General features: G+C 44.6%; 1 protein-coding gene across 1 annotated transcript in view; it reads left to right on the plus strand.

The window, feature by feature from the left end:
* Positions 1-467: 467 nt before the first annotated feature.
* The window catches only part of BMERB1 (bMERB domain containing 1), a 188,840-nt gene continuing 164,196 nt past the window's right edge, over positions 468-25,111 (plus strand). Inside the window, exons 1-2 of the mRNA XM_007986401.3 lie at positions 468-574; positions 24,331-24,659. Of these exons, the coding sequence (XP_007984592.1) occupies positions 24,554-24,659 (106 nt within the window). The 5' untranslated portion in view covers positions 468-574; positions 24,331-24,553. The remainder of the gene's footprint in view (positions 575-24,330; positions 24,660-25,111) is intronic.

Here is a 25,111-nt window from a genome sequence, read left to right on the forward strand (position 1 = left end):
TGTCACCCAGGCAGGAGTGCAGTGGCATGATTTCCGCTCACTGCAACCTTCGCCTCCTGGGTTCAAACAATCCTACTGCCTCATCCTTCAGAGTAGCTGGGATTACAGGCCTGTGCCACCATGCCTGGCTCAGTTTTGTATATATATATATTTTTGAGACAGAGTCTCGCTCTGTCACCCAGACTGGAGTACAGTGGCCAGATCTCAGTTCACTGCAAGCTCTGCCTCCTGGGTTCAGGCCATTCTCCTGCCTCAGCCTCCTGAGTAACTGGGACTACAGGCATCTGCCACCTCACCCGGCTAGTTTTTTGTATTTTTTAGTAGAGACGGGGTTTCACCGGGTTAGCCAGGATGGTCTCGATCTCCTGACCTCGTGATCCGCCCGTCTCGGCCTCCCAAAGTGCTGGGATTACAGGCTTGAGCCACCGCGCCCGGCCCATTTTTGTATTTTTAGTAGAGACAGTGTTTTGACATGTTGGCTAGGCTGGTCTCCAACTCCTGGCCTCTACTGATCCACTCAGCTTGGCCTCCCAAAGTGCTGGGATTATCGGCGTGAGACACCACACCTGGCTCAGTAAGTACGTTTTTTTATTATCAAAAAAAGAGTAGTGTATGATTGGTGTATTCTGTATAGAATGTATTTTATTGATGTCTTCTATTTTTATAATTTCTGAGTTAAGTACTTTTTAATGAATGTTTTTTAGTTTGGGCACATTCAGTTGACTAAAGCACTTCATTTCCCAGATATATGACATAAAATATTTCGCTGCTTTTCCAATTTCACACTGATGTTATTTTGTGAAAATCAGTGCTTTAAGATAAACCTTTATACTTCAAGATAAACATGAGAAACTTGATCTAATATTTAATATTCAGTTCGTCTAACTTCTAAACCATCAGATTTAAAAATTACGTAACTATCTCAAGAAGTTTCACTTGGATGTAGTCGTTCACGCTTGTAATCCCAGCACTTTGGGAGGCTGAGGTGGGAGGATCGCTTAAAGCAAGGAGTTTGAGACCAGCCTGGGCAATATTGCAAGATCCCATCTCTATTTTTTAAAAAAATTCACTTTGTGAGGCCGAGGCGGGCGGATCACGAGGTCAGGAGATCGAGACCATCCTGGCTAGCATAGTGAAACCCTATCTCTACTGAAAACACAAAAAAATTAGCCGGGCGTGGTGGCGGGTGCCTATAGTCCCAGCTACTCAGGAGGCTGAGGCAAGATAATGGCGTGAACCTGGGAGGTGGAGGTTGCAGTGAGCGGAGATCACGCCACTGCACTCTAGCCTAGGCGACAGAGCAAGACTCCGTCTCAAAAAATTAAAAAAGTTTCAACAAATTCCACCTAAGATTTCCACCAGAGTTCTATTGTCTCCAATGTCATGTTCCACGGATTTCAAGTTGTGAAGGCCTGAACTGTTCATTTATCTTGAGAATTTATATTTAAGCTTAATTTAAGACTATATACCTAAAAATTGAGCATATAATTTGTATAATTTATGTAAGTTTCTGTAAGTCATAAACATGTAGTTTCCAAGTGTATAATTTATCTGAATGTAATAGGCATTAATATATTTTACATTATTGGGACCATAGTAAAGCAATTTCTAAATGGTTTGTAAAATAACTTATTTGCATTGTTGTAAAAGTAGTTAATACAATGGAAAAACTGTTTCATAATAATAAGATACATTTTAACATCAAAATACATCAAAAAATGTACCCAAGGTAATTGTGCGTACTGCCTGGCAAACCTTTACAGAAGCTGTGGTATCACTTTTATGATGGAAGAATAGTGTTTGCATTTTGTATAAAAGTACTTAGGGCTGGGCGTGGTGGCTCATGTCTATAATCCCAGTGCTTTGGGAGGTGAAGGCAGGTGGATCGTCTGAGCCCAGGAGTTTGAGACCAGCCTAGGCAACATGGCAAGGACCTGTCTCTCTAAAACATACAAACATTAGCCAAGCATGGTGGTGTGAGCCTGTAGTCCCAGCTACTTGGGAAACTGAGGCAGGAGGATCTTGAACCCAGGAGGCAGAAGATGAATACATCAACGGATGCAATTGAATGAGGTGAGGTCTCTTGAAGGAGAGAGCAAAAGAGATTTAAATAATAACAATTATAATAAGGCTGGGTGCGGTGGTTCACGCTTGTAATCCCGGAACTTTGGCAGGCCAAGACAGGCGGATTGGTTGAGGTCAGGAGTTCAAGACCAGCATGGCCGACATGGTGAAACCCCGTCTCTATTAAAAATACAAAATTAGCCGGACATGGTAGTATGTGCCTGTGGTCTCAGCTACTCAGGTGGCTGAGACAGGAGAATCGCTTGAACCTGGGAGGCATATGTTGTAGTGAACCGATAAATACAAAAAGTATTAAAGTACTAACAGGAAAATTTCCACTGATCACCCTTTAGCTATAAATAACGCAGAAACATATGCCCAGTTTACTTGTAATTAAAAATCATGCATCGTTCACAATTTATCAGTCTTGTTTGTGAAAAACTAATACAAGTTATTCTCTTTGACCTGTATTGTGATTGGTTTGGTGAAAGGGAATTGGGCCACTTGAGAGTTTGTGCATGTTTAAAATTTTCTGGCCAGGCACGGTGGCTCACGCCTGTAATCCCAGCGTTTTGGGAGGCCAGGATGGGTGGATCACTTGAGCTCAGGAGTTCAAGACCAACCTGGGCAACATGGTGAAAGCCTATCTCTACCAAAAATACAAAAAGTAGCTGGGTGTGGTGGCTTGCACCTATACTTCCAGCTACTCGGGGGGCTGAGGCAGGAGGATCACTCAAGCCCAGGAAGCGGAGGTTGCAGTGAGCCAAGATCATGCCACTGCACTCCAGCTAAGGCAACAGAGCAAGACTCTGTCTTAAAAAAAAAAAAAAAAAGAAAAGAAAAGAAAAGAAAATTAACTTTGGTATTTCAGATTGAATTCACATGGGGACTTCACGTCAACTGTGTTCACTACAGTGGACCAAATTAAGTGTAGATAGTCTCTTTAATAGAGAGATTATCTGGAACTGCAATTTCTAACTCATACATCATTGCTATAAACCTTATCTATTTACTGTGTCTCTTCCAAGGACCATCAGTCATCCTTTAAAATTCATCTGAAGCTATGAAAAGGTATTTTTTGTTACATGGGCAATTTGCTTTTCGTACAGTAAAATGTTACGTGAATTTCTACAGAATGTTTGCCAAAATGAATTATATCTAGAATATGCTTAACAATATATTCTGGAGGCAGCTTTCATTTGAAATTAGGTTCATCTTCTGAGAGTATTAAAAAGTTAATGGGTTTTTGTGCCTGAAGATTCTGACGCTGCATTTGGCTACATTTAATCCACTTTCACCCATAAGGTTTAGCATCTAAAAAAATTAAATCACCGCTAATGCAATTAAAATGATTGAAAAAGTTTCTTTTTATACTTTCAACAGCTGATACATAAAAAGGGAAATCTGGAATTTAAAGATAAAGTACATGCTGGAGTTGAAAGGTTAGGAACACTTGAAGATCTGTGAAGTGTAGCTAACCGTGTGAATAGAAGGCAGTAATTACTGAGTCACATTTTTGGTATATATCAAGTAAAAGCTTGTCTTTTCCCAGTTCTCTTCTGCTTTGTAAGTGTATCCTTCTCTAACTACATCTTTATTCATCCATTTATTCCTTCCTCTTTCTTTGTCCACAACCCAACCAAATCCACTGCTCTCTCCTCTCACCCCCTGCCCACACCATGACCACTTGAACATTCCGGGAGGGCAGAATAATTGTAATAAGGTGAAGGGCTTATTACATTTGTTACAGTTAAGGACTCGACAGCCTTGCTTAAGAGAGGACGGTAGCGGAGGATCCTCTCTGTTGTCTGGGAGAAGAAAAGGAGAAAGGACCGTCCCAGGGATAATTTATTTTTATTTTTATTTGAGATGGCATCTCACTGTGTTGCCCAGGCTGCAGTGCAATGGTGTGATCTTGGCTCACTGCAACCTCAGCCTCCTGAGTAACTGGGACTACAGGCGTGTGCCACCATACCCAGCGAATTTTTGTATATTTAGTAGAGATGAGATTTCACCATGTTGCCCAGACTGGTCTTGAACTCCTGACCTCAAGTGATCTGCCTATCTGTCTATGATATTTTAGACTGGCAGTTGCAAACTAGTGGTCCACAGCATGCTTTTTATGACACCTCCAAGGTTTGAAGACTTTGATTTCATATTAAAAATCTGGGTTTCAGGCTGGGTGCGGTGGTGCACGCCTGTAATCCCAGCACTTTTGGAGGCTGAGGCGGGTGGATCACCTGAGGTCAGGAGTTCAAGACCAGCCTGGCCAGCATGGTGAAACTCTGTCTCTACTAAAAATACAAAAATTAGCTAAGCATGGTGGCATGTGCCCATAATCCCAGCTACTTGGGAGGCTGAGGCAGGAGAATTGCTTGAATCGGGGAGGTGGAGGTTGCTGTGTGCCAAGATCGTGCCACTGCACTCAAGCCTGGGCAACAAAGCGAGACTCCATCTCAAAAATAAATAAAATTAAGTAAATAAATAAAATCTGAGTTTCAGGCCAGATGTGGTGGTGCACTCCTGCAATCCCAGCACTTTGGGAGGCTGAGATGGGCAGACAGCTTGAACTCTGGAATTCCAGACCAGCCTGGGTAACATGGCAAAACCCCATCTCTACAAATAATACAAAAATATTAACTGGGTGTGGTGGAGTGCGCCTGTAATCCCAGCTACTTTGGGGCCTGAGGTGAGAGGATTGCTTGAGTCTGGGAGGTTGAGCCGAGATCACACTCCCACACTCCAACCTGGGCAACAGAGCCAGACTGTCAAAAAAAAAAAAAAAAAAAAAAAAAAAAAAAAAAAAAAGGAAAGCTCTGGGCGCATGGCTGCTACAGTCCTCTATTAAGCAATGTGCTGCAGCACGGGTCCCTAACCACTGGGCCATGGACCTGTACTGGTCAGTGGCCTGTTAGGAACTGGGCCACAGAGCAGGAGGTGAATAGTGGGTGGACAATTGAAGCTTCATCTGTATCTCTGGCCGCTCACCATTGCTTGCATGACTGCCTGAGCTCTGCCTCCTGTCAGATCAGCAGCACCATTAGATTCTCACAGGAGCATGAACCCGGTTGTGAATTGCACACATGAGGGATCTAGGTTGCATATTCCTTATGCAAATCTAATTCCTTATGATTTGAGGTGGAACAGTTTCATCCCAAGACCATTACCCTCCTGCACCCCACCCCTTCCCGCCTGTGGAAAAGTTGTCTTCCACAAAGCAGGTCCCTGGTGCCAAAAATGTTGGGACCGCTATGCTTTAGAATCTGCCATGAATCTGCAACCTCTGTTATATAGTTCCCTATAGACTTCGCTTCCTACCATCTTACTTTCTGCCTTACAGGCATTTGAGTTTGCATCCCTTGTTTTTGTTAGTATGCTACGTTGGTGACATTGACCAAATGAGCGTGCATTAATTATAAGCTTAGTTGATAATGACCTCAATGGAATAATGCGACATAGTACTGTGACAATACTTCTTGCATGTATCTGCAGGTGGAATTGTAAACCTGGTGGTCCGAGATGATCTAATTCGATCTTCCTATGTAGCTCGTTATATTAATAGTGGTAACATTTGAGGTAGTGATTCAGCGTCTCAATGCCTCTTTTCATGGCAACAACAAATGTTGTCCTTCTGAATCAGCATTAACCTAGATGTTACTGCGGATCAAAATTAGACTCTACATTTTCAACCACAGAAATATCGGGTAGTAAAAATTTTTCTAAATATTGATTGCCTATGTAGGTTATGTAATTAGCATATGTTTATAGTTCTGCGATTTATGCGTGGCTGCTACAGAGCCAGGAGGGGGTAAAGCAACAGCGTTTTCTCAGTTGTTCGAGCAGCATTACGTTATAATGAATAGGTAATATTAAATTGGGCTGATGAATCATATTACAGTAATCCAATATTTCGCTTGTAAAGTCCCTGAGGTTTACAGAAGGAAATCTTTTATAATAACAAGAAGAGTGAAGCATGTGTTTCGGTGTTTATTTCCTAGTTATACGATCCTGGGTAAGGAGTTCAACTTTTCTCTGCCAAAATTAAATGAGGATTAAATGAGATCATATGTGTGAAGGTGTGAAGGACAGTGCCTGGCACATAGTAGGATCAATCAATGTTAGTATCTCTAAAATAGAGATTGATTCTGAAGATCCATAAAGTGGTAGAACTGATCTTAAGATTCCCAAATGATAGAATTGTTCTTTATTTGCCTAAGTAGTAGGGGCTTACTTATTTTCTATGTCCAGGGGATCCTTTTTTTTTTTTTTTTTTTTAGGTAATTTTGATTTATTTAAGACAGAGTCTCACTGTGTCCCCCAAGCTGGAGTGCAGTGGCACCATTTTGGCTTACTGCAACCTCTACCTCCCTGGTTCAAGCAATTCTCCTGCCTCAGCCTCCTGAGTAGCTGGGATTACAGGTGCGCACACCACCATGCCCGGATAATTTTTGTATTTTTAGTAGAGACGGGGTTGTGCCATGTTGGCCAGGCTGGTCTTAAACTCCTGACCTCAGGTGAACCAGCTGCCTTAGCTTCCCAAAGTTCTGGGAATGCAGGTGTGAACCACTGTACCTGGCCTTTTTTTTTTGAGACAGGATCTCACTGTTGCCCAGACTGGAGTGCAGTGACACTACCATGCCTCACTGAAGCTTCAAACTCCCTGGCTCAAAATTCTCCCACCTCAGCCTCACGAGTAGCTGGGACCACAGGTATGCACCACCACACCCAATTTTTTTTTTTGTTTTTGAGAAGGAGTCTCGCTCTGTCGCTCAGGCTGGAGTGCAGTGGCATGTTCTTGGCTCACTGCAACCTCTACCTCCTGGGTTCAGGCAATTCTCCTGCCTCAGCCTCCCGAGTAGCTGGGACTATAGGCGCATGCCCCCACGCCTGGCTAATTTCTTTTGTATTTTTTAAGTATAGGCAGGGTTTCACTGTGTTAGCCAGGATGGTCTGGATCTCCTGACCTGGTGATCCGCCCACCTCGGCCTCCCAAAGTGCTGGGATTAGAAGTGTGAGCTACCACGCCCAGTCCTAGTATTTTTTTCTTTTTTTCCGTAGTGATGAGGTCTTACTATGTGGCCCAGGCTAGTCTTGAATTCCTGGAATGAAGTGATCCTCCTACCTTGACCTCCGAAAGTGTTGGGATTACAGGCATGAGCCACCGCACCCAGTTTCCTTCTTAAGTAGTTTTAAGGGGAATAAGAAAGAAAAAGACTGATTTTCTTCCCTTCCACTACCAAGACAGGCAAAACACACCAGAACACTTTACTTAGCATTTCCTTTCTAAAGTGACCAAAATTTACAACAGACACTTAAAATATGTACTGGAATATATCCCAGTCATATCCCCAGTCTATAATTCAGCTGTATGCAGCTCGTTTATCTTATTAATGCTATGGATCAGCAATAGTTTATGTTTTCATGTTACCTGAGGCCATGCAATCCTCTTTTTCAGTTGTTGAAATAATTTCTGTAACTTTATTTCACCATTTCAATTGCCAACATTAATTCAACAATATATAAGCTGTCTGTCCCAGACACTATGCTAGCCTTTGGAGATATCCAAGGTGAATAAAATAGGACCCTGCTGTCTGTTTGCCTACGGTCTAGCAGACAGACCTTTTTTTAAATTTTATTTTTGAGACGGAGTCTAGCTCAGTCACCCAGGCTGGGATGCAGTGGTGCGATCTAGGCTCACTGCAATCTCCACCTCCCGGGTTCACACCATTCTCCTGCCTCAGCCTCCCAACTAGCTGGGACTACAAGTGTCCGCCACCACGCCCAGTTAATTTTTTGTGTTTTTAGTAGAGATGGGCTTTCCCTGTGTTAGCCAGGATGGTGTCGATCTCCTGACCTAATGATCCGCCCGCCTTGGCCTCTCAGAGTGCTGGGATTACAGAGGTGAGCCACCGCGCCTGGGCACTTTTTTTTGTTGAGGCGGAATCTCGCTTTCCTGCTCAGGTTGGAGTCCAGTGGCGTGATCTTAGCTCAGTGCAACCTCCGCCTCCCGGGTTCAAGCGATTCTCCTGCTTCAGCCTCCGGAGTAGCTTGGACTACCGGCGCATGTCACCACACCCAGCTAATTTTTGTATTTTTAATAGAGACACGGGTTCGCCATGTTGCCAGGCTGGTCTCGAAATCCTGACCTCAGGTGATCTACCCGCCTCAGCCTCCCAAAGTGCCGGGATTACAGGCATGAGCCACCGCACTAGGCCAGCAGACAGACTTCTAAGCAAATTACAGCTACCACTTCTTTTTTTTTTTTTTTTTTTTTTTTTTTTTTTTTTTTTTTTTTTTTTGAGACGGAGTCTGGCTCTGTCGCCCAGGCTGGAGTGCAGTGGCCGGATCTCAGCTCACTGCAAGCTCCGCCTCCCGGGTTTACGCCATTCTCCTGCCTCAGCCTCCCGAGTAGCTGGGACTACAGGCGCCGCCACCACGCCCGGCTAGTTTTTTGTATTTTTTTAGTAGAGACGGGGTTTCACCGTGTTAGCCAGGATGGTCTCGATCTCCTGACCTCGTGATCCGCCCGTCTCGGCCTCCCAAAGTGCTGGGATTACAGGCTTGAGCCACCGCGCCCGGCCCAGCTACCACTTCTTGTATGCTCACTAACTGTAGATAAGGGTCTATGCCACGCCCTTTACATCATGTGGTAATTGGCATGGTATGTAGTTGAATGGCTTCTACCATCGATTTCCTCACCTCCCCAACTTCCCAACAGCTCCCAGTTCCTTTCTGGGGCTCTTCCCAGATGACGTTTCTTGGCTTAAGGGGTGGAACACATGACAGGTCAAGCCAATCAGGGCATTTCATGCCCCTGGCTACAGGGTTCAGAGACGATCATGTTATCTGCAGCTGCCCAATTAGAGTGAATCTCATAACCTTTGTTGGAAAACCAGGACAAAGGCATATTCTCTCATTGTGTCCTAGAGATGTTAATACAGATGTAAGGCCTGGGACTACTATAGCCATTTTTGTTACCATGAAAGACATGGAGACAAGAGGGTATCACAGAATCTCAGAGAAACCCTGATGATTTCATAACCTCTGATACAGCCTATGCCCAAAGCCTGCTCTGGGCTTTTCTGTTATAAGAGCTAGTAGATTCCCTTTATTGTTCAAACCACTGTGAATTAGATTTTCTGTTACTCGAAGGAAAGCATCTTAAAGGATACACAGGACGTTTTTTATATTATAGTAGGTATCATTCTTATTTTGTGTGTGTGTGTGTTTTGTTTGTTTTTTTAGGACAGAGTCTTGCCATCTCGGCTCACTGCAACCTCCACCTCCTGGGTTCAAGCGATTCTCGTGCCTCAGCCTCCTGAGTAGCTGGGATTACAGGAGCATACCACCATACTGAGCTAATTTTTGTATTTTTAGTAGAAACAGGGTTTCGCCACGTTGGCCAGGCTGGTCTTGAACACCTGGCCTCAAGTTATCCATCCGCCTTGGCCTCCCAAAGTGCTGGGATTACAGGTGTAAGCCACCACGCTCAGCTGATTCATTTATTTTATTTTTATTGCTTTGCCATACAAACCAACAACTTGCAAACTCCCATTATAAACATTTCCAGAAATTTATGGGGTACAGGTGCAGTTTTGTTGCTTGCATAGATTTCATACTGGCGACGTCAGAGCTTTCAGGCTATCCTTCACCTACATGACGTGTATTGTACTGATTAAGTAACTTCTTGTCACCCACCCACCTCCCACACCCTCACTCTTTTCAATCTCCATCGTTTGTCATTCCATACTCTACATTTCTGTGTACACATTATTTAGCTCCCACTTATGAGTGAGAACATGCAATAGTTGTCTTTCTATGTTTGACTGGTTTAAGCTAATGGCTTCCAGTTCTGTCCATATTGCTGCAAAGGACATGGTGTCATTCTTTTTTTTTTTTTTTTGAGACGGAGTGTCACTCTGTCGCCCAGGCTGGAGTGCAGTGGCCAGATCTCAGCTCACTGCAAGCTCCACCTCCCGGGTTCACGCCATTCTCCTGCCTCAGCCTCCTGAATAGCTGGGACTACAGGCGCCCGCCACCTTGCCCGGCTAGTTTTTTGTATTTTTCAGTAGAGACGGGGTTTCACTGTGTTAGCCAGGATGGTCTCGATCTCCTGACCTCATGATCCGCCCGTCTCGGCCTCCCAAAGTGCTGGGATTACAGGCTTGAGCCACCGCGCCCGGCTGGTGTCATTCTTTTAATGGTTGAATAGTATTCTGTTGCGTGTATGTACCACATTTTCTTTATCCACTCATCTGAAGATGGACACTTAGACTGAGTCCACATCTCTGCTATAGTGCATTCACTCTCATTGTTATAGCTGAGAAAACAAAGGTCCTTGCCCTTTGCCACTGAGCCAATACATGGCAGAGTCATGCAGTCTGGTTGATTTCCAAACCTACACTCTTATGATCATGCTTCTAGTAACTCCAGTACAGTATAAGATGTATATGAAAGATACAGTAGTGACAGCCAGGCACAGTGGCAGGCTCCTGTAATCCCAGCTACTTGGGAGACAGGAGAATCACTTGAACCTGGGAGGTGGAGGTTGCAGTGAACCGAGATCGTGCCACTGCACTCCAGCCTGGTCAACACACTGAGACTTCATCTCAAAATAAATAAATAAATAAAAGGGATACAGTAGTGACACAAAGGAATGATCAGTTCATTTTGTGTGTGTGTGTGTGTGTGTGTGTGTGTGTGTGTGTGTCTGGTGGCCATGGAGATATTCCAGGGCACCAAACATAGACAAAAGTATGAAGTGAAGGGCTTATGGTATATGCTACATGTTTCTATTTTATTTTCCTTTGTGCTTCTGAGAAATTTGCTGTGCTAGGGGAATCTTAGTGGGAGGGTCCTAGTATCTCTAACGGGTCCTTGAAAGTAACACAGGGGACTGAGAGTTACTTTAAAAAAAGCTAGTGTTGTAAAACAGGGTTGTGCAGATGAATTCAGACTTTTTTTTTTTTTTTTTTTGAGACAGGGTCTCATTCTGTTGCTCAGGCTGGAGTGAGGCAGTGCGATTATAGTTCATTGTAGTCTTGACCTACTGGGCTCAAGTGATCCTCCTACCTCAGTCTCTGGAATAGCTGGAACTGCAGGCCACCACACCTGGCTATTTTTTTTTTTTTTTTTTTTAATGAGACAGAGTCTTACTCTGTTATCCAGGCTGCAGTGTAGTGGTTCAGTCTTGGCACACTGCAACCCCTGCGTCCTGGGTTTAGGCGATTCTCCTGCCTCAGCCTCCCAAGTAGCTGGGATTACAGGTGCCCACTACCACACCCAGTGGTACATAATAATAATTTTTTTTGTATTTTTAGTAGAGACAGGGTTTTGCCATGTTGGCCAGGATGGTCTCGAACTCCTGGCCTCAAGTGACCCACCCTACTTGGCCACCCAAAGTGCTGGAATTACAGGTGTGAACCACCGCGCCTGGCCAAAGTCTATCATTTTTATATTTGTTTAGTCCATCCCCTCTTTGATTCCACTGCCATTGCTTATTTCAGACCATTGCTGTTTCTCATGGAGACCCCTGATACTCAGAGTGTGGTCCATGGATCAGAGTCTCAACATTACCTGGGAACATCTAGGAATCTTAGACACCCACCTCGGACTATCTGGATTAGAATGTGCATTTTAACACACTGAAATTTGACAAGCACTGATACGTTTTTTCACTGGAGTCTTCCAATGATCTCCACGACTCTAGTTTGGTTGTTTTTTTTCAGAGATAGGGTCTCTCTCTCTCTCTCTCTCTCTCTCTCACCCAGGCAAGAGTGCAGTGGTGTACTCCATAGCTCACTATAGCCTTCAGCTCCTGAACTCAAGTGATCCTCTTGCCTCAGCCTTCTGAATAGCTAGGATTACACACGCATGCCACTACACGCGGCTACGTTCCTACTTTTTGTAGAGACAGGGTCTCACTATGTTTTCCAGGCTGGTCTTGAACTCCTGGCCTCAAGGGATCATTCCACCTTGGCTTCCCAGTGCTGAGATGAGAGGCATGAGCCACTGTGCTGGGCCCCTGCCTCTAGTTTTTGTTTGTTTGTTTGTTTGCTTTGAGACGGAGTCTCGCTCTGTCGCCAAGTCTAGAGTGCAGTGGCGCAATCCTGGCTCACTGCAAACTCTGCCTCTGGGGTTCAAGCAATTCTCCTGCCTCAGCCTCCTAAGTAGTTGTTCCAAGCATTTTGAGAGGTGGAGGTGGGCAGATGGCTTCAGCCCAGGAGTTCAAGACCAGCCTGGACAACATGGCGAAACCCCATCTCTACCAAAAATACAAAAATTTAGCTGGGCGTGGTGGTGCAGCTCAATGGTACCAGCTATACAAGAAGCTGAGGTGGGAGGATCACTTGAGCCCAGGGGCGGAGGTTGCAGTGAGCCGAAATCCTGCAACTGCACTCCAGCCTGGGTAACAGAGCGAGACCACAAACATTAAATAAAAATTCATTGTCTAGGGGAGAGAGAAGTTGAGACCAAAATAGTTCAGTGCTAGTAGAGAGTAAGGAACAGAGTATAGGTTAATACATTTAGATTTACCTAGGTAGTATCAGCCAGATTTGTAGGTCAAAGTATAAATTTACGGCCAGGCACCGTCCCAGCACTTTGGGAAGCCAAGGCGGGCAGATTACTTGAGGTCAGGAGTTCCAGACCAGCCTGGCCAACATGGTGAAACCCTGTCTCTACTAAAAATACAAAACAAAATTAGCCGGGTGTGGTGGCGCTGCCTGTAGTCCCAGCTACTAGGGAGGCTGAGGAAGGAGAATTGCTTGAACCCAGGAGATGGAGGTTGCAGTGAGCTGAGATTGTGCGACTGCACTCCAGCTTGGGTCACAGAGTGAGACTCCATCTCAAAAAACAAAACAAAACAAAAACAAACAACAACAACAAAAAACAACAAAGTACAAATTTACTGGTTTGAATGACTAGCTGAAACAAAGGTGTCATCAGTTGTCATAGGAAATGCAGAAGATAGATTCTGGAGGAAGACACTAAATTTCAAGTGCTTCTGGGATATCTAGTCTAGTGGTGCTGCCCAACAGACAGTTGTGTATACACATCTGGAAATATGAATTTGTAAACTTTCAGCATGTCTTTACTCACTTTACTGTTTAGTTTAGGTGAACCTTTTTCCAGAGGGTAACTCCCCTGCACAGATGATGGTAAAAAAATTGTAAAGACTAAGGTTGGGGTCACAAATACACGGTAAATATAGGTAGAATGCAAGGCTTTTTTTTTTCTTTCTCTTTTTGTAGAGACACGATCTCACCAAGTTCCCCGGGCTGGTCTTGAGCTCCTGGGCTCAAGCAATCGTCCTGCCTTGACCTCCCACAGTGCTGGGATTATAGGCCTGGGGCACCACCTCTGGCCAGATGCAAGAATTTTATTTCTTGGATGGAGCAGCATTTTGGAGCATCCAGAAATATCAGCCCGTATGCAAGGGGATGCTGTTGAATCAATTCCACATAAAATAGACATGACATACTAGCAGTTATGTTAGGAAGTTATTATTTGAGCTATACACACATCAGGGGGCACTTTAGAATTTTTCTTCTGCTTACTCAGTTCATTCATATACGTTCAACAAGCATTGGCTGGGTATCTACCACGTGCCTTTCAATATTTCAGCTCTGATGATCTGAAAATAAATAGAGCACATTTCTACTTCATGGGTATCCTCATGTATGTATGTGATTTATAAATGAGTTGTAGTACTCACGCATATTTCTGTTCCTTTCTTTTTTTTTTTTTTTTTTTGAGACAGAGTCTCACTCTGTTACCCAGGCTGCAGTGGTGTGATCTCAGCTCACTGCAACCTCTGCCTCCCAGGCTCAAGTGATTCTCATGCCTCAGCCTCCCAGGTAGCTGAGTAGCTGGGATTACAGGCACACGCCACCACGCCTTGCTTATTTTTGTATTTTTAGTAGAGATGGAATTTCACCATGTTGGCCAGGCTGGTCTTGAACTCCTGGCCTCAAGTGATTCGCCTGCCTCGGCCTCTCAAAGTGCTGGGATTAGAGGCGTGAGCCACCATACCCAGTCCTCATACTTCTGGTGAGTATAACTTGGCATGACATTTTTGAAGGATGGCGTGGTAATATAAAATGCCTTTAAAAATGTGCTTATCCTTTGATTCAGCAATTTTACTTCAAGGAATTTTTCCCTAAAGAGTAAGACATCTATGAAGTTTTAACCACAAGACTGCTCTCATATTTTGCTGATAATCTTGAGAATTTAGGAATAACCTGTTTGTCCCCAGAACCGAGGAGATTGGTTATATATTCTATAGGTAGCAGGAAACCAGTGGATGATTTTTAAATGTTGTTTTCTTTTAGAGGCAGGTTCTTGCTCTGTAGCCCAGCTGGAGTGCAGTGGTGTAATCATGGCTCATTGTAACCTTGAACTCCTAAGCTCAAGCGATCCTCCCACCTCAGCCTCCCAGTGGAGGTTTTTATGCAGGAGAGTGGCATTGGATGTGTGTGTGTGTGTGTGTGTGTGTGTGTGTGTGTGTGTGTGTGTATCTAGTTTTAGAAGCAGTGTGGATAATGGTTTCCAGTAGGGAGAAAAAAACCCAGAAAAGATGGTTTTTGCCATAGTGTAGGTCAGAGATGATGCAAAATTGAGCTAACTTAGGAAGTAAGAATGAAGAGGAGGATTGGATTTGAGAGCTATTTAAAAAATAGAATCAATAGGATTTGTTGACTGACTCTGTAGGGGAGAGTGCTGGGATATTGGAGAATAAGGGACCAAGGATACACTGAGATTTCCAACTCAGATGGAGCAGGTATGGGGGCTGATACAGTGAGTCTGACTTCGAATATGATCAGGTTGAGGTTATAAATCCCTCTTCATGGGCACTGCCATGGTGCTTTCTTGAAACACCTTTGAGAAGTGATGTGGCGAAGTGTTTAGGCTTTGAGACTGGCTGGCAGAGTTTGAATGCTGTTTCTGCCATGTGTTAGCAAGTAATTTACCTACTCAAACTCTCTGAGCTACAGCCCCTGTCTCACAGGATACTAGAGCATAGAGTGAAGGAGGATGAGTCTAGTACAGTGCCTAGCACACAGTAACCATGCAATAAACATCAGGTTTAAAAAAACAGACAATGGGGACCGGGCGTGGTGGCTCACGCCTGTAATCCCAGCACTTTGGGAGGCCGAGGTAGGCGGATCACAAAGTCAAGAGATCGAGTCTATCCTGGCCAACATAGTGAAACCCTGTCTTTACTAAAAATACAAAAATTAGCGGGGCATGGTAGTCTGCGCCTGTAATCCCAGCTACTCAGGAGGCTGAGGCAGGACAATCACTTGAACCTGAGAGGTGGAGGTACTAGTGAGCGGAGATCACACCACCTACACTCTGGCCTGGCGACAAGGTGAGAAAGCGAGACTCCCTCTCAAACAAACAAAAACCAGACAATGCTGCTTGTAATCCCAGCACTTTAGGAGGCTGAGGCAAGCAGATCACCTGAGGTCGGGAGTACAAGACCAGCCTGGCCAAAAGGCGAAACCCTATCTCCACCAAAAATACAAAAAATTAGCCAGGCGTGGTGGTGCGCGCCTGTAATCCCAGCTACTTGGGAGGCTGAGGCAGGAGAATCGCTTGAACCTGGGAGGTGGAGGTTGCATTAAGCCGAGATCGTGCCATTGCACTCCTGCCTGGGGAACACATTAAGGCTCCATCAAAAAAAGAAAAGAAAACCACAAAAAAACCTCAGACAATTCTATAATAGAGGGAGAATATGCATGCACCCCAGGGATTTTTCTCAGATACCCTCCCCACTCTCAAATAGGCATGTGCTCTAAGCTAGTCTCCTAACAGATTCATGTCCCAGCAAAACTCACACAGCTGATCCCACTCCTCAAGCACTTCCTGGAGAAGCAGCAGCTCCCAGCTCCATAACAGATACAGGATTTCAGGTCCTAAGTCTTGACAGCAATGATTTCCTCAACTTCTTTTTTTCTCTCTCAAGCCTCCTTTAAGAGCAATACATACTATGCTTTCTGGAACTCTATTCTATCTTCCAAACCCATTTATACCTTTTACGATTTTTTTTTCCCCCAAGATTGCTGGGTATTTTCTTTTTTGGAGACAGAGTCTCGCTCTGTTGCCCAGGCTGGAGTTCAGTGGCGGGATTTTGGCTCATTGCAACCTCCACCTCCCCGGAGGAACCTGCCAGACCATCTTCCAGAGTGGCGGCAACACTGGATATTCATAGTAGGAGAGTTCCAATTTTTCTACTCAATGTCATTTCAATGGTGTGGTTTTTGTTTTTGTTTGAGACAGGATTTCACTCTGTCACCCAGGCTGGAGGGCAGTCATCCAGTCATAGCTCACTGCAGCCTCAGCTTCCTGGGTTCAAATAAGTTTCCCACCTCAGCCCTCTGAGTTGCTGGGACCACAGGCACATGCCACCATGCCCGGCTAATTTTTAAATTATCACTTGTAAAGACAGGGTCTCCCTATATTGCCCAAGCTGGTCTTGAACTCCTGGGCTCAAGCAATCTTTCTGCCTCAGCCTCCCAAAGTGTCAGTGAGAGGTGAAGCCAGCTGGACTTCCTGGGTAGAGTGAGGACTTGGAGAACGTTTTTACCAAGCTAAAGGTTTGTAAATGCACCAATCAGCACTCTGTAAAAACGGACCAATCCGCACTCTGTAAAATGGACCAATCAGCAGAATGTGGGCGGGGCCAAATAAGAATAAAAACTGGTCACTCGCGCCCGCAGCGGCAAGCGGATGGGGTCTTCTTACGTCCTGTGCTAGGTTTGTTCTTTCACTCTTCACAGTAAATCTTGCTGCTGCTCATTCTTTGGCGATGCACTAGCTTTATGAGCTGTAACACTCACTGTCAGGGTTTGTGGCTTCATTCCTGAAGTCAGCGAGACCACGAACCCACCGGGAGGAACAAACAACTCTGGACGCACTACGTTTAAGAGCTGTAACACTTATCCAAGGTCTGCGGCTTCACTCCTGAAGTCAGCGAGACCACGAACCCACCGGAAAGAAGAAACTCCGGACACATCTGAACATCTGAAGGAACCAACTCCGGACACACCATCTTTAAGAACTGTAACACTCACTGTGAGGGTCCGCAGCTTCATTGTTGAAGTCAGCACGACCAAGAACCCACCGGAAGGAATAAATTCTGGACACATTAGGATTACAGGTCAATGTCATCTTAATAGGTTTTTGGTTTTGATTTGGAGACTTCATTTGATAAATTCTCAAAGAGTCAGAACTTGAAATATCAGCTAGCACACTGCTTCAACCCAAAAACGACGGTGATCATGATGACACTAACTTGTAGTGAGGCCCTCCTATGGGCTGTCATGCTTTAGCTCATTTAATCATCATAATAGTGCCCTGGGGCTGGGTGTGGTGGCTCACGCGTATAATCCCAACACTTTGGGAGGCCTAGTTGGGTGGTTCACCTGAAGTCAGCCTGGCCAAAATGGTGAAACCTCGTCTCTACTAAAAATACAAAAATTAGCCGGGCATGGTGATATGTTCCTGTATTCCAGCTACTCAGGAGGCTGAGACAGGCGAATCACTTGAACCTGGGAGGTGGAGGTTGCAGTAAGCCAAGATCACACCACTACACTCCAGCCTGGGCAACAGAGTGAGACTCCGCGTCAAAATAATAATAATAGTTCTCGGAATAGATAATAATGTCATTAGCATTTGAAAGAAAGTGAAGATTAAAGAAATTAAGGGACACAATACACAGGGTCACACAGCCAGCAGGTGGCAGAGTCGGGGCTCAAACTCAGATCCTCTGGATTTCACAGCCCGCAGTTCTGAAAACCATGCGATTCTCATAAGCTCGGTGTCATGGACATTTGAAATTCTCAACATGCTGGATGAAGTATCAAATTACCAGAATGATACTGTATTATTTTCCCTTTCAATCAACCAAAATGACAGTTTTATAAAAGTGTCTTGCACTGGCCCCTGCTGCCTTGGCTCTTTATAATCACCCAGGATCCCTCCAAGTCCTTGGCGTTCCCAGCAAAGCCAAGGCACGGAACCAGGACAAGCAGCCAGTGCTGGGCCCGAGGGGGTGGGGTGGCGGGGTGTTGCTGCTTAATACTTCCACGCATATGGTGACCTCAGCCTGTTAGTGAACTTGAAGCATTATCACCCTACACTAATGCAAACAGACAGGGTTCTGGGCACTGTGGTGGCAGGGATAGTTTGTCCTCTAGGATTATGGAATTGTATTACACACTTTTAGAAATGAAATTTATTCGCTTTTGAATTCTAAAGCAATATGGGCTCAATATAGATGGTTGGAAAATTCAGAAAATTAAAAAAAAAAAAATCTTTCCCAAATGTTAACTCTAGAAACAACCATGGTTCATATTCTGTTGTATTTACTCCTAGTCATTTTAGTTTTCATACATTAGAACCATTATTTATTTATATTTTAGAGACAGAGACTCGCTCTGTAGCCCAGGCAGGAGTGCAGCGGCATGATCATAGCTCACTCACTGCAGTCCCAACCTCCTGAGCTCAAGCAGTCCTCTCACCTCAACCTCCTGAGTAGCTGGGACTATAGGCGCATGCCACAACAGCTGGCTAATTTATTATTTTTTGTAGTAGAGACAGAGTCTTGCTATATTCCTTGGGTTGGTCTTGAACTCCTAGCCTTGGGCAATCCTCCTGCCTCGGCCTCCCAAATAATTTTACATATTACATAATAATACAAATAATATGTATTTGTAAAAAAATATATATATTGTGTCAGTGTATTTTTAGTAATTCAAATACTCCTTAGGGTAGATTTCCAGGAGTTGAATTTTTAGATCCAACTAAAAATTGGATCTAAATTTTGAGACCAGCCTGGGCAACATGGCAAAATCCCTTCTCTACAAAAAATACAAAAATTAGCCAGGCTACCGCACCTGGCCTGATTTCTTTTCTAATTATAAAAGTAATACAGGCTGGGCTCAGTGGCTCATGCCTGTAATCCCAGCACTTTGGGAGGCCAAGGGGGGCAGATCACTTGAGGTCAAGAGTTTGAGACCAGCCTGGCCAACATGGTGAAACCTCATCTCTACTAAAAATGCAAACATTAGCTGGGTGTGGTGGCGAGCGCCTGTAATCCCACCTACTTGGGAGGCTGAAGTGGGAGGATTGCTTGAACCTGGTAGGTGGAGGTTACAATAAGCCGAGATCAAGATTGTGCCACTGCACTCCAGGGTGGGCAACAGAGTGAGACTCTGTTTCAAATAAATAAAAGTAATACGTATACTTTGTAGAAACATTGGATAATACAAACAAAACATTTATTATTATGACATACATAGGTAGTCACTATCAACATTTTGGTATATGACATTTTAGTGTTTTTTCACCCAGGATGTGTATACATGTGTGTATATATGTAAACAGGTAAAATTGGAATCACAGTAGCCAGGTGTGGTAGCTGACGCCTGTAATCCCAGCTCTTTGGGAGGCAGAGGCAAGAGCACCTGAGGCCAGGAGTTCAAGACCCACCTAGGCAACATGGGAAAACTACATCTCCACTAAAAATACAAAAATTAGTTGGGCAAGGTGGCGCACACCTGTAGTCCCAGCTACTAGGGAGGCCTGGGTGGGAGGATTGCTTGAGCCCAGGAGGTGGAAGCTGCAGTGAGCCGAGATCATGCTGCTGCAGTGAGCGGAGATCACGCTACTGCACTCTAGCCTGGGTGACAGAGCAAGAATGTCTCAGGAAAAAAAAAAAAAAAAGGAATCACAGTATTTTTAAATTTCTACCATTATCATTCTCTATAAAATATGATTGAGATTAGAGTACACACTTGATCTTAGCCAACAGATCCAGAACAACAGCTCACACTTTATATTATAATTTGTATTCTACTTTTCCCGATATTTTGATTAAATTGTGTTATGTTTTCCCTATGACATTTCAAACTCTTTGTAAACATCATTTTAAGTAAGTGTACAGTGTCACATTGCAGGCATACCATAAGTTGTTTAGCCATTCACTTTTGTAAGATATTGGCCCTTTTCTGATTTTTTTCTACAGTTTACATAAATTGTAAAACAATATATATTGTGTGAATGTATTTTTAGTAATCCAAATATTCCTTAGGGTTGATTTCCAGGAGTTAAATTTTTAGATCCAATAGACGTATTTTTTCTTTTTTAAATTATAAAATATTTTATGTAGAGATAATTACATGACAAAGATCCCTGAATGCACCAACCGTCTTTTAAGGGATACACAGCCTTTTATTTATATATTATGTCTGTAAGATTCATCCATTTTGTTGGTAGTAGTTTTTTGTTTTGTTTTGTTTTGTTTTTCTGAGACAGGGTTTCACTCTGTGGCCTAGGCTAGAGTGCAGTGGGATGAACATGGCTCACTGCAGCCTGAACCTCGCACGCTCAAGTGATCCTCCTGCCTCAGCCTCCTGAGTAGCTAGGACTACAGGCACACACCACCCATGCCTGGCTAATTTTTGTATTTTTTTGTAGAGAAGAGATTTTGCTGTGTTGCCCAGGCTGGTCTCGAACTCCTGGGCTCAAGCAATTTGCCCACCTCAACCTCCTAAAGTGCTGAGCCACTGTGCTGGCCAGTAGTTTGGTCTTTTTCATTGCTGTGCAGTATTCAGTTCTATGAATATAGCACAATTTTTGTCCATTCTATTGTTGATGGACATTTGAGTCATTTTCATTTCTTGTTACGAGTAAAGCTTTTAACATTGGTGGACACAAGTATTTATTTCTCTTAGGGATATATCCAGGAATAGAATTGCTACAAGATAGAAAAAATATATATATATTTGTAGCCTTAGAGGGTATTGCTAGTTGTTTTTTTTTTTTCTTTCTTTCTTTTTTTTTTAATTTTGAGACAGTCTCACTCTGTCTCCCAGGCTGGAATGCAGCAGCGCAATCTCGGTTCACTGCAATCTCCGCCTCCCGGGTGCAAGCGATTCTCCTGCCTCAGTCTCCTGAGTAGCTGGGATTACAGGCATGTGCCATCACGCCCGGCTAATTTTTCAATTTTTTAAGTACAGACGAGGTTTTGCCATGTTAGGCTGGTCTCGAACCCCTGACCTCAGGTGATCCACCCACCTCAGCCTCCTAAAGTGCTTGGATTACAGGCGTGAGTCACCACGCCCAGCCGTTACCTCCCATTTTCTAAAGTGGTAGTACCATTTTCTGCTCCCAACAGCAATAAATTGTAGTTGCATTCTTACTAACTGCTAGCTCATTTATTTACTAGCATCTGGACTAACATTTGGTATTGTCGGTCTTTTTAATGTTAGTCATTCTGGTAAGGGTGTAATGCCCACCAGACATCTCCAACAGATTTTAACATATATACTTCAGATCTCTTTTAAGAAATATAAATTTAAATATTTGTTGGTGAATCTAGTAAAGGGTGTGTGTGTGTATATATATATGCGTGTCTGTATATATACACACACATATACATAGACAAGAAAATAACATATACATTATATAATGTATATATATACACATACTATATATACACACACACAAATTATATATATATATATATATGTGTGTATTTTAGAGACAGAGTCTCACTCTGTCATCTAGGTTGGAGTGGAGTGGTATGGTCTTGGCTCACTGTAGCCTCGACCTCCCAGGCCCAAGCAGTCCTCCTACCTCAGCCTCCTGAGTATCTGGGACTACAGGTGTGTGCCACCACACTTGGTTTTTGTAGATGGAAAACTGCTTTGTTGCCAAGACTGGTCTCGAACTCCTGAGCTCAAGGATTCCTCCCACCTTAGCCTCCCAAAGTGCTGGGATTATAGGCATAAGCCTATAATCTGGTCAAGGTCTATATTTTTTTATTGTACTAATCTTGCAGCTTTTCTGTAGATTTAAACATTTTCAAAATACTGTAAACAGTTTAAAAATACATACATTTTAGATATAGCTGAAGCCAACTACTTACCTCTTCCCAGCCTCCCAAAGTAATTACTATCCTGAATGTAATGTTTATTGTTTTGTTTTGCTTTTTTTGAGACAGCATCTCACTGTCACTGAGGCTGGAGTGTAGTGTCGTGATCTCGGCTCACTGCAACCTCCATCCCCCAGGTTCAAGTGATTCTCCTGCCTCAGCCTCCTGAGTAGCTGGGATTACAGCTGTGTGTCACCAGGCCCGGCTAGTTTTCTTTTTCCTTTTTTTTTTTTTTTTTTTTTTTTGTATTTTTAGTAGAGATGGGGTTTCACCAAGTTGGCCAGGCTGGTCTTGAACTCCTGACCTCTAACTAACCACCTGCCTTGGCCTCCTAAAGTGCTGGGATTACAGGCATGAGCCACTGCGTCTGGCTTGGTACAACTAATTTTAAAAGTAGGTTGACACTCTAGTCCAGTTACAGATGTGCATACCCCATGCCATTGTAATTTTTTTCCCCTAGAAAAACTCCTATTTAGTCTTACAGGGAAATGAGTATAAAAATTTGCTGCTGCCATGTTTGTAATTGTGGACAATTGGGAATAACCTTTATACCTCATCAATGAAAAAATAGACCAATTATGGTTAATTCATGTAGTAGAATACTATACAGTAGACTGTGAACCAGAGTTACATGAATCAACATGCATATTTTTCAAAAGCATACTGTGGGCTGGGCACCGTGGCTCATGCTTATAATCCAAGCACTTTGGCAGACCGAGGCAGGTGGATCACTTGAGCCCAGGAATTCAAGACCAGCCCGAGTAACACAGTGAAAACCTGTCTCTATGTTTTTAAAGGAAGGAAAAGCATATTATGGAACAACAACAACAAAAAAAGCAGTTTGCACAATTATAGATAAAGTATGACATCATTTGCATAAATTATAAGAAAATGTTAAAGAGTGCTATTATATATAATTTATAGAGCTATACATATATACCTGAAAACAATAAACGTTACATTCATACTGCAGGCACAGTGGCTCATGCCTGTAGTCTCAGCACTTTAGGAGACTGAGGCGGGCAGATCGCTTGAGCTCAGGAGTTCGAGACCAGCCTGGCCAACATGGTGAAACCCCATCTCCACTAAAAATACAAAAAATTAGCCGGGCATGGTGGCATGCTTGTAGTCACAGCTACTCAGCAGCTTGAACCTGGGAGGTGGAGGTTGCAGTAAGCCAAGACTGTGCCACTGCACTCCAGTCTGGGTGACATAGAGAAAAAAAATTAGTTGTGCCAATTTATACTCCCACTTGTGTTAGATAAGAGTTCAAATTATGCCAGGCATGGTGGCTCACGTCTGTAACCCCAGCATTTTTGGATTCTCTCTAAAAAAAAAAAATCCACACCTTTTACAACACATGATTGTTAGATTTTTTTAGTTTTTGCCTATCGGATGATATATTCTTATTTACATTTTCCTTATTGCTAAGGGGGTTGAGCAGCTTCTCACCTTAGTCCTTCCTCCTCTGCCCACATGAAATGCCTGTTCTTATTCTTTCCTTGTTTCCTACTGGGATATCATTTTATTTTTTTCGTTTTTCTTTTTTTGAGATGGAGTTTTCCTCTTGTTGCCCAGGCTGGAGTGCAATGGCACCATCAAGAGATTTTCCTGCCTCAGCCTCCAAAGTAGCTGGAATTACAGGCCGTCACCACCACAAATGGCTCATTTTTGTATTTTCGGTAGAGACGGGGTTTCACCATGTTGGCCAGGCTAATCGCGAACTTCTGGCCTCAAGTGATCCACCCGCCTTGGCCTCCCAAAGTGCTGGGATTACAGGCATGAGCCACCGCGCCCAGCCGCTGCCATGGATTTTTTTGTTTGTTTAAAGATAAACCTCTGGGGTTTCTGGAAAGTAAAGCCCCATGCTCCAAACAGCTCTGCTATACCTGTGTCCAGAATATTTTCATCTCTCTCTCTCTCTCCCCCCCAAGTGCATGCAAACACATATGGAACTGACATAGGCATCCACTGCCCCACTTCAAATTATATACACAGATGCACATGACAGAGATTCTCACAGAAACGCAATCAGCCAAGCCCAGAACCCATAGATCTAGGTCCACACTCACGCCCCTGCATAATCCCCAGAAAGATGGATCCATCGCCTACAGATAGAGACAGGCTCACCAATACCACTCAAAACCCGCAGCCCGCTGACAGCTTGCAAGCCGCCCACAGTGCCAGCCCCGTGCCAAGCATCACTAGGGGCTCTGGAATAGGCAGGGGCCTTGTTCTCACTTCCTTTGGGTTGGTTTTATTTTAGTTGTTGTGTTTGTTGTTCTTCTTAGAGTTATCACCTGCCCCTCTGTCTCCCTACCCAGCCCCCAGGCCTCCCCACCAAGCCTCCACTGCGCATGTGCCTTGCATCCCTCCCCCTCCTGGGTACCAGTAGGCGCTCCCCGGAGCTGGCGGCGGAAGAGATGGAGCCGCGTCACGGGCGCCCAGCCCCTTAAAACGCTGCTGGCTGGAGCCACCTCCCTCCCTGCAGCCTGCAGCGGGGATGGAGTAAAGGGAGACCCGTCGACCCGGCCGCGGGGATCAGCGATGGAGTTAAAGCAATCTTTGTCAACCCATCTGGAAGCCGAGAAGCCTCTGAGGCGCTATGGGGCGGTGGAGGAGACGGCATGGAAAACGGAAGGACTGGGGAGAAGTGAGTACTGGGGCGGGGGGCCGGGGACAGCTGGGGATCCGTGCGCCTGAGCGGGTGGTCGCGGGAGCCCGAGGAACGCCAGCAGACCCAGGAAAGCGCCCCCGCAGCGGGGCTGGCAGCGGAGGGGGATACGCAGCTCTGCGCAGCGACGCGCTCTCCCCGCGAACAAAAGCGGGGACCCTCCTGACTGAGCCTCACTGGGAGGGTTGGGAGGTGGCCAGGCAGCTAAGGCAGGAGCCTGGGCTGGACTTAGGAGTCCCGGATCCGTCAGCTCGCAGCTGGTCCTGGAAAGTCTGGTCTCTCCCACAGCCCAGGGAGGAGGATCCTCTCTCCGCCTGGGATGCGCCAGGGCGCTGGAGACGCAGGACCGTCCTGGAAAGCGCCCACGTCCCTGGAGAGGGGGGAGTGTCCGCTGGGTTTCTGCTTGCTTTCCTCCCCACTGTGTGAGGTTT

Source organism: Chlorocebus sabaeus, chromosome 5 (genome assembly GCF_047675955.1).
Source record: "Chlorocebus sabaeus isolate Y175 chromosome 5, mChlSab1.0.hap1, whole genome shotgun sequence".
NCBI classification, from domain to species: Eukaryota; Metazoa; Chordata; class Mammalia; order Primates; family Cercopithecidae; genus Chlorocebus; species Chlorocebus sabaeus.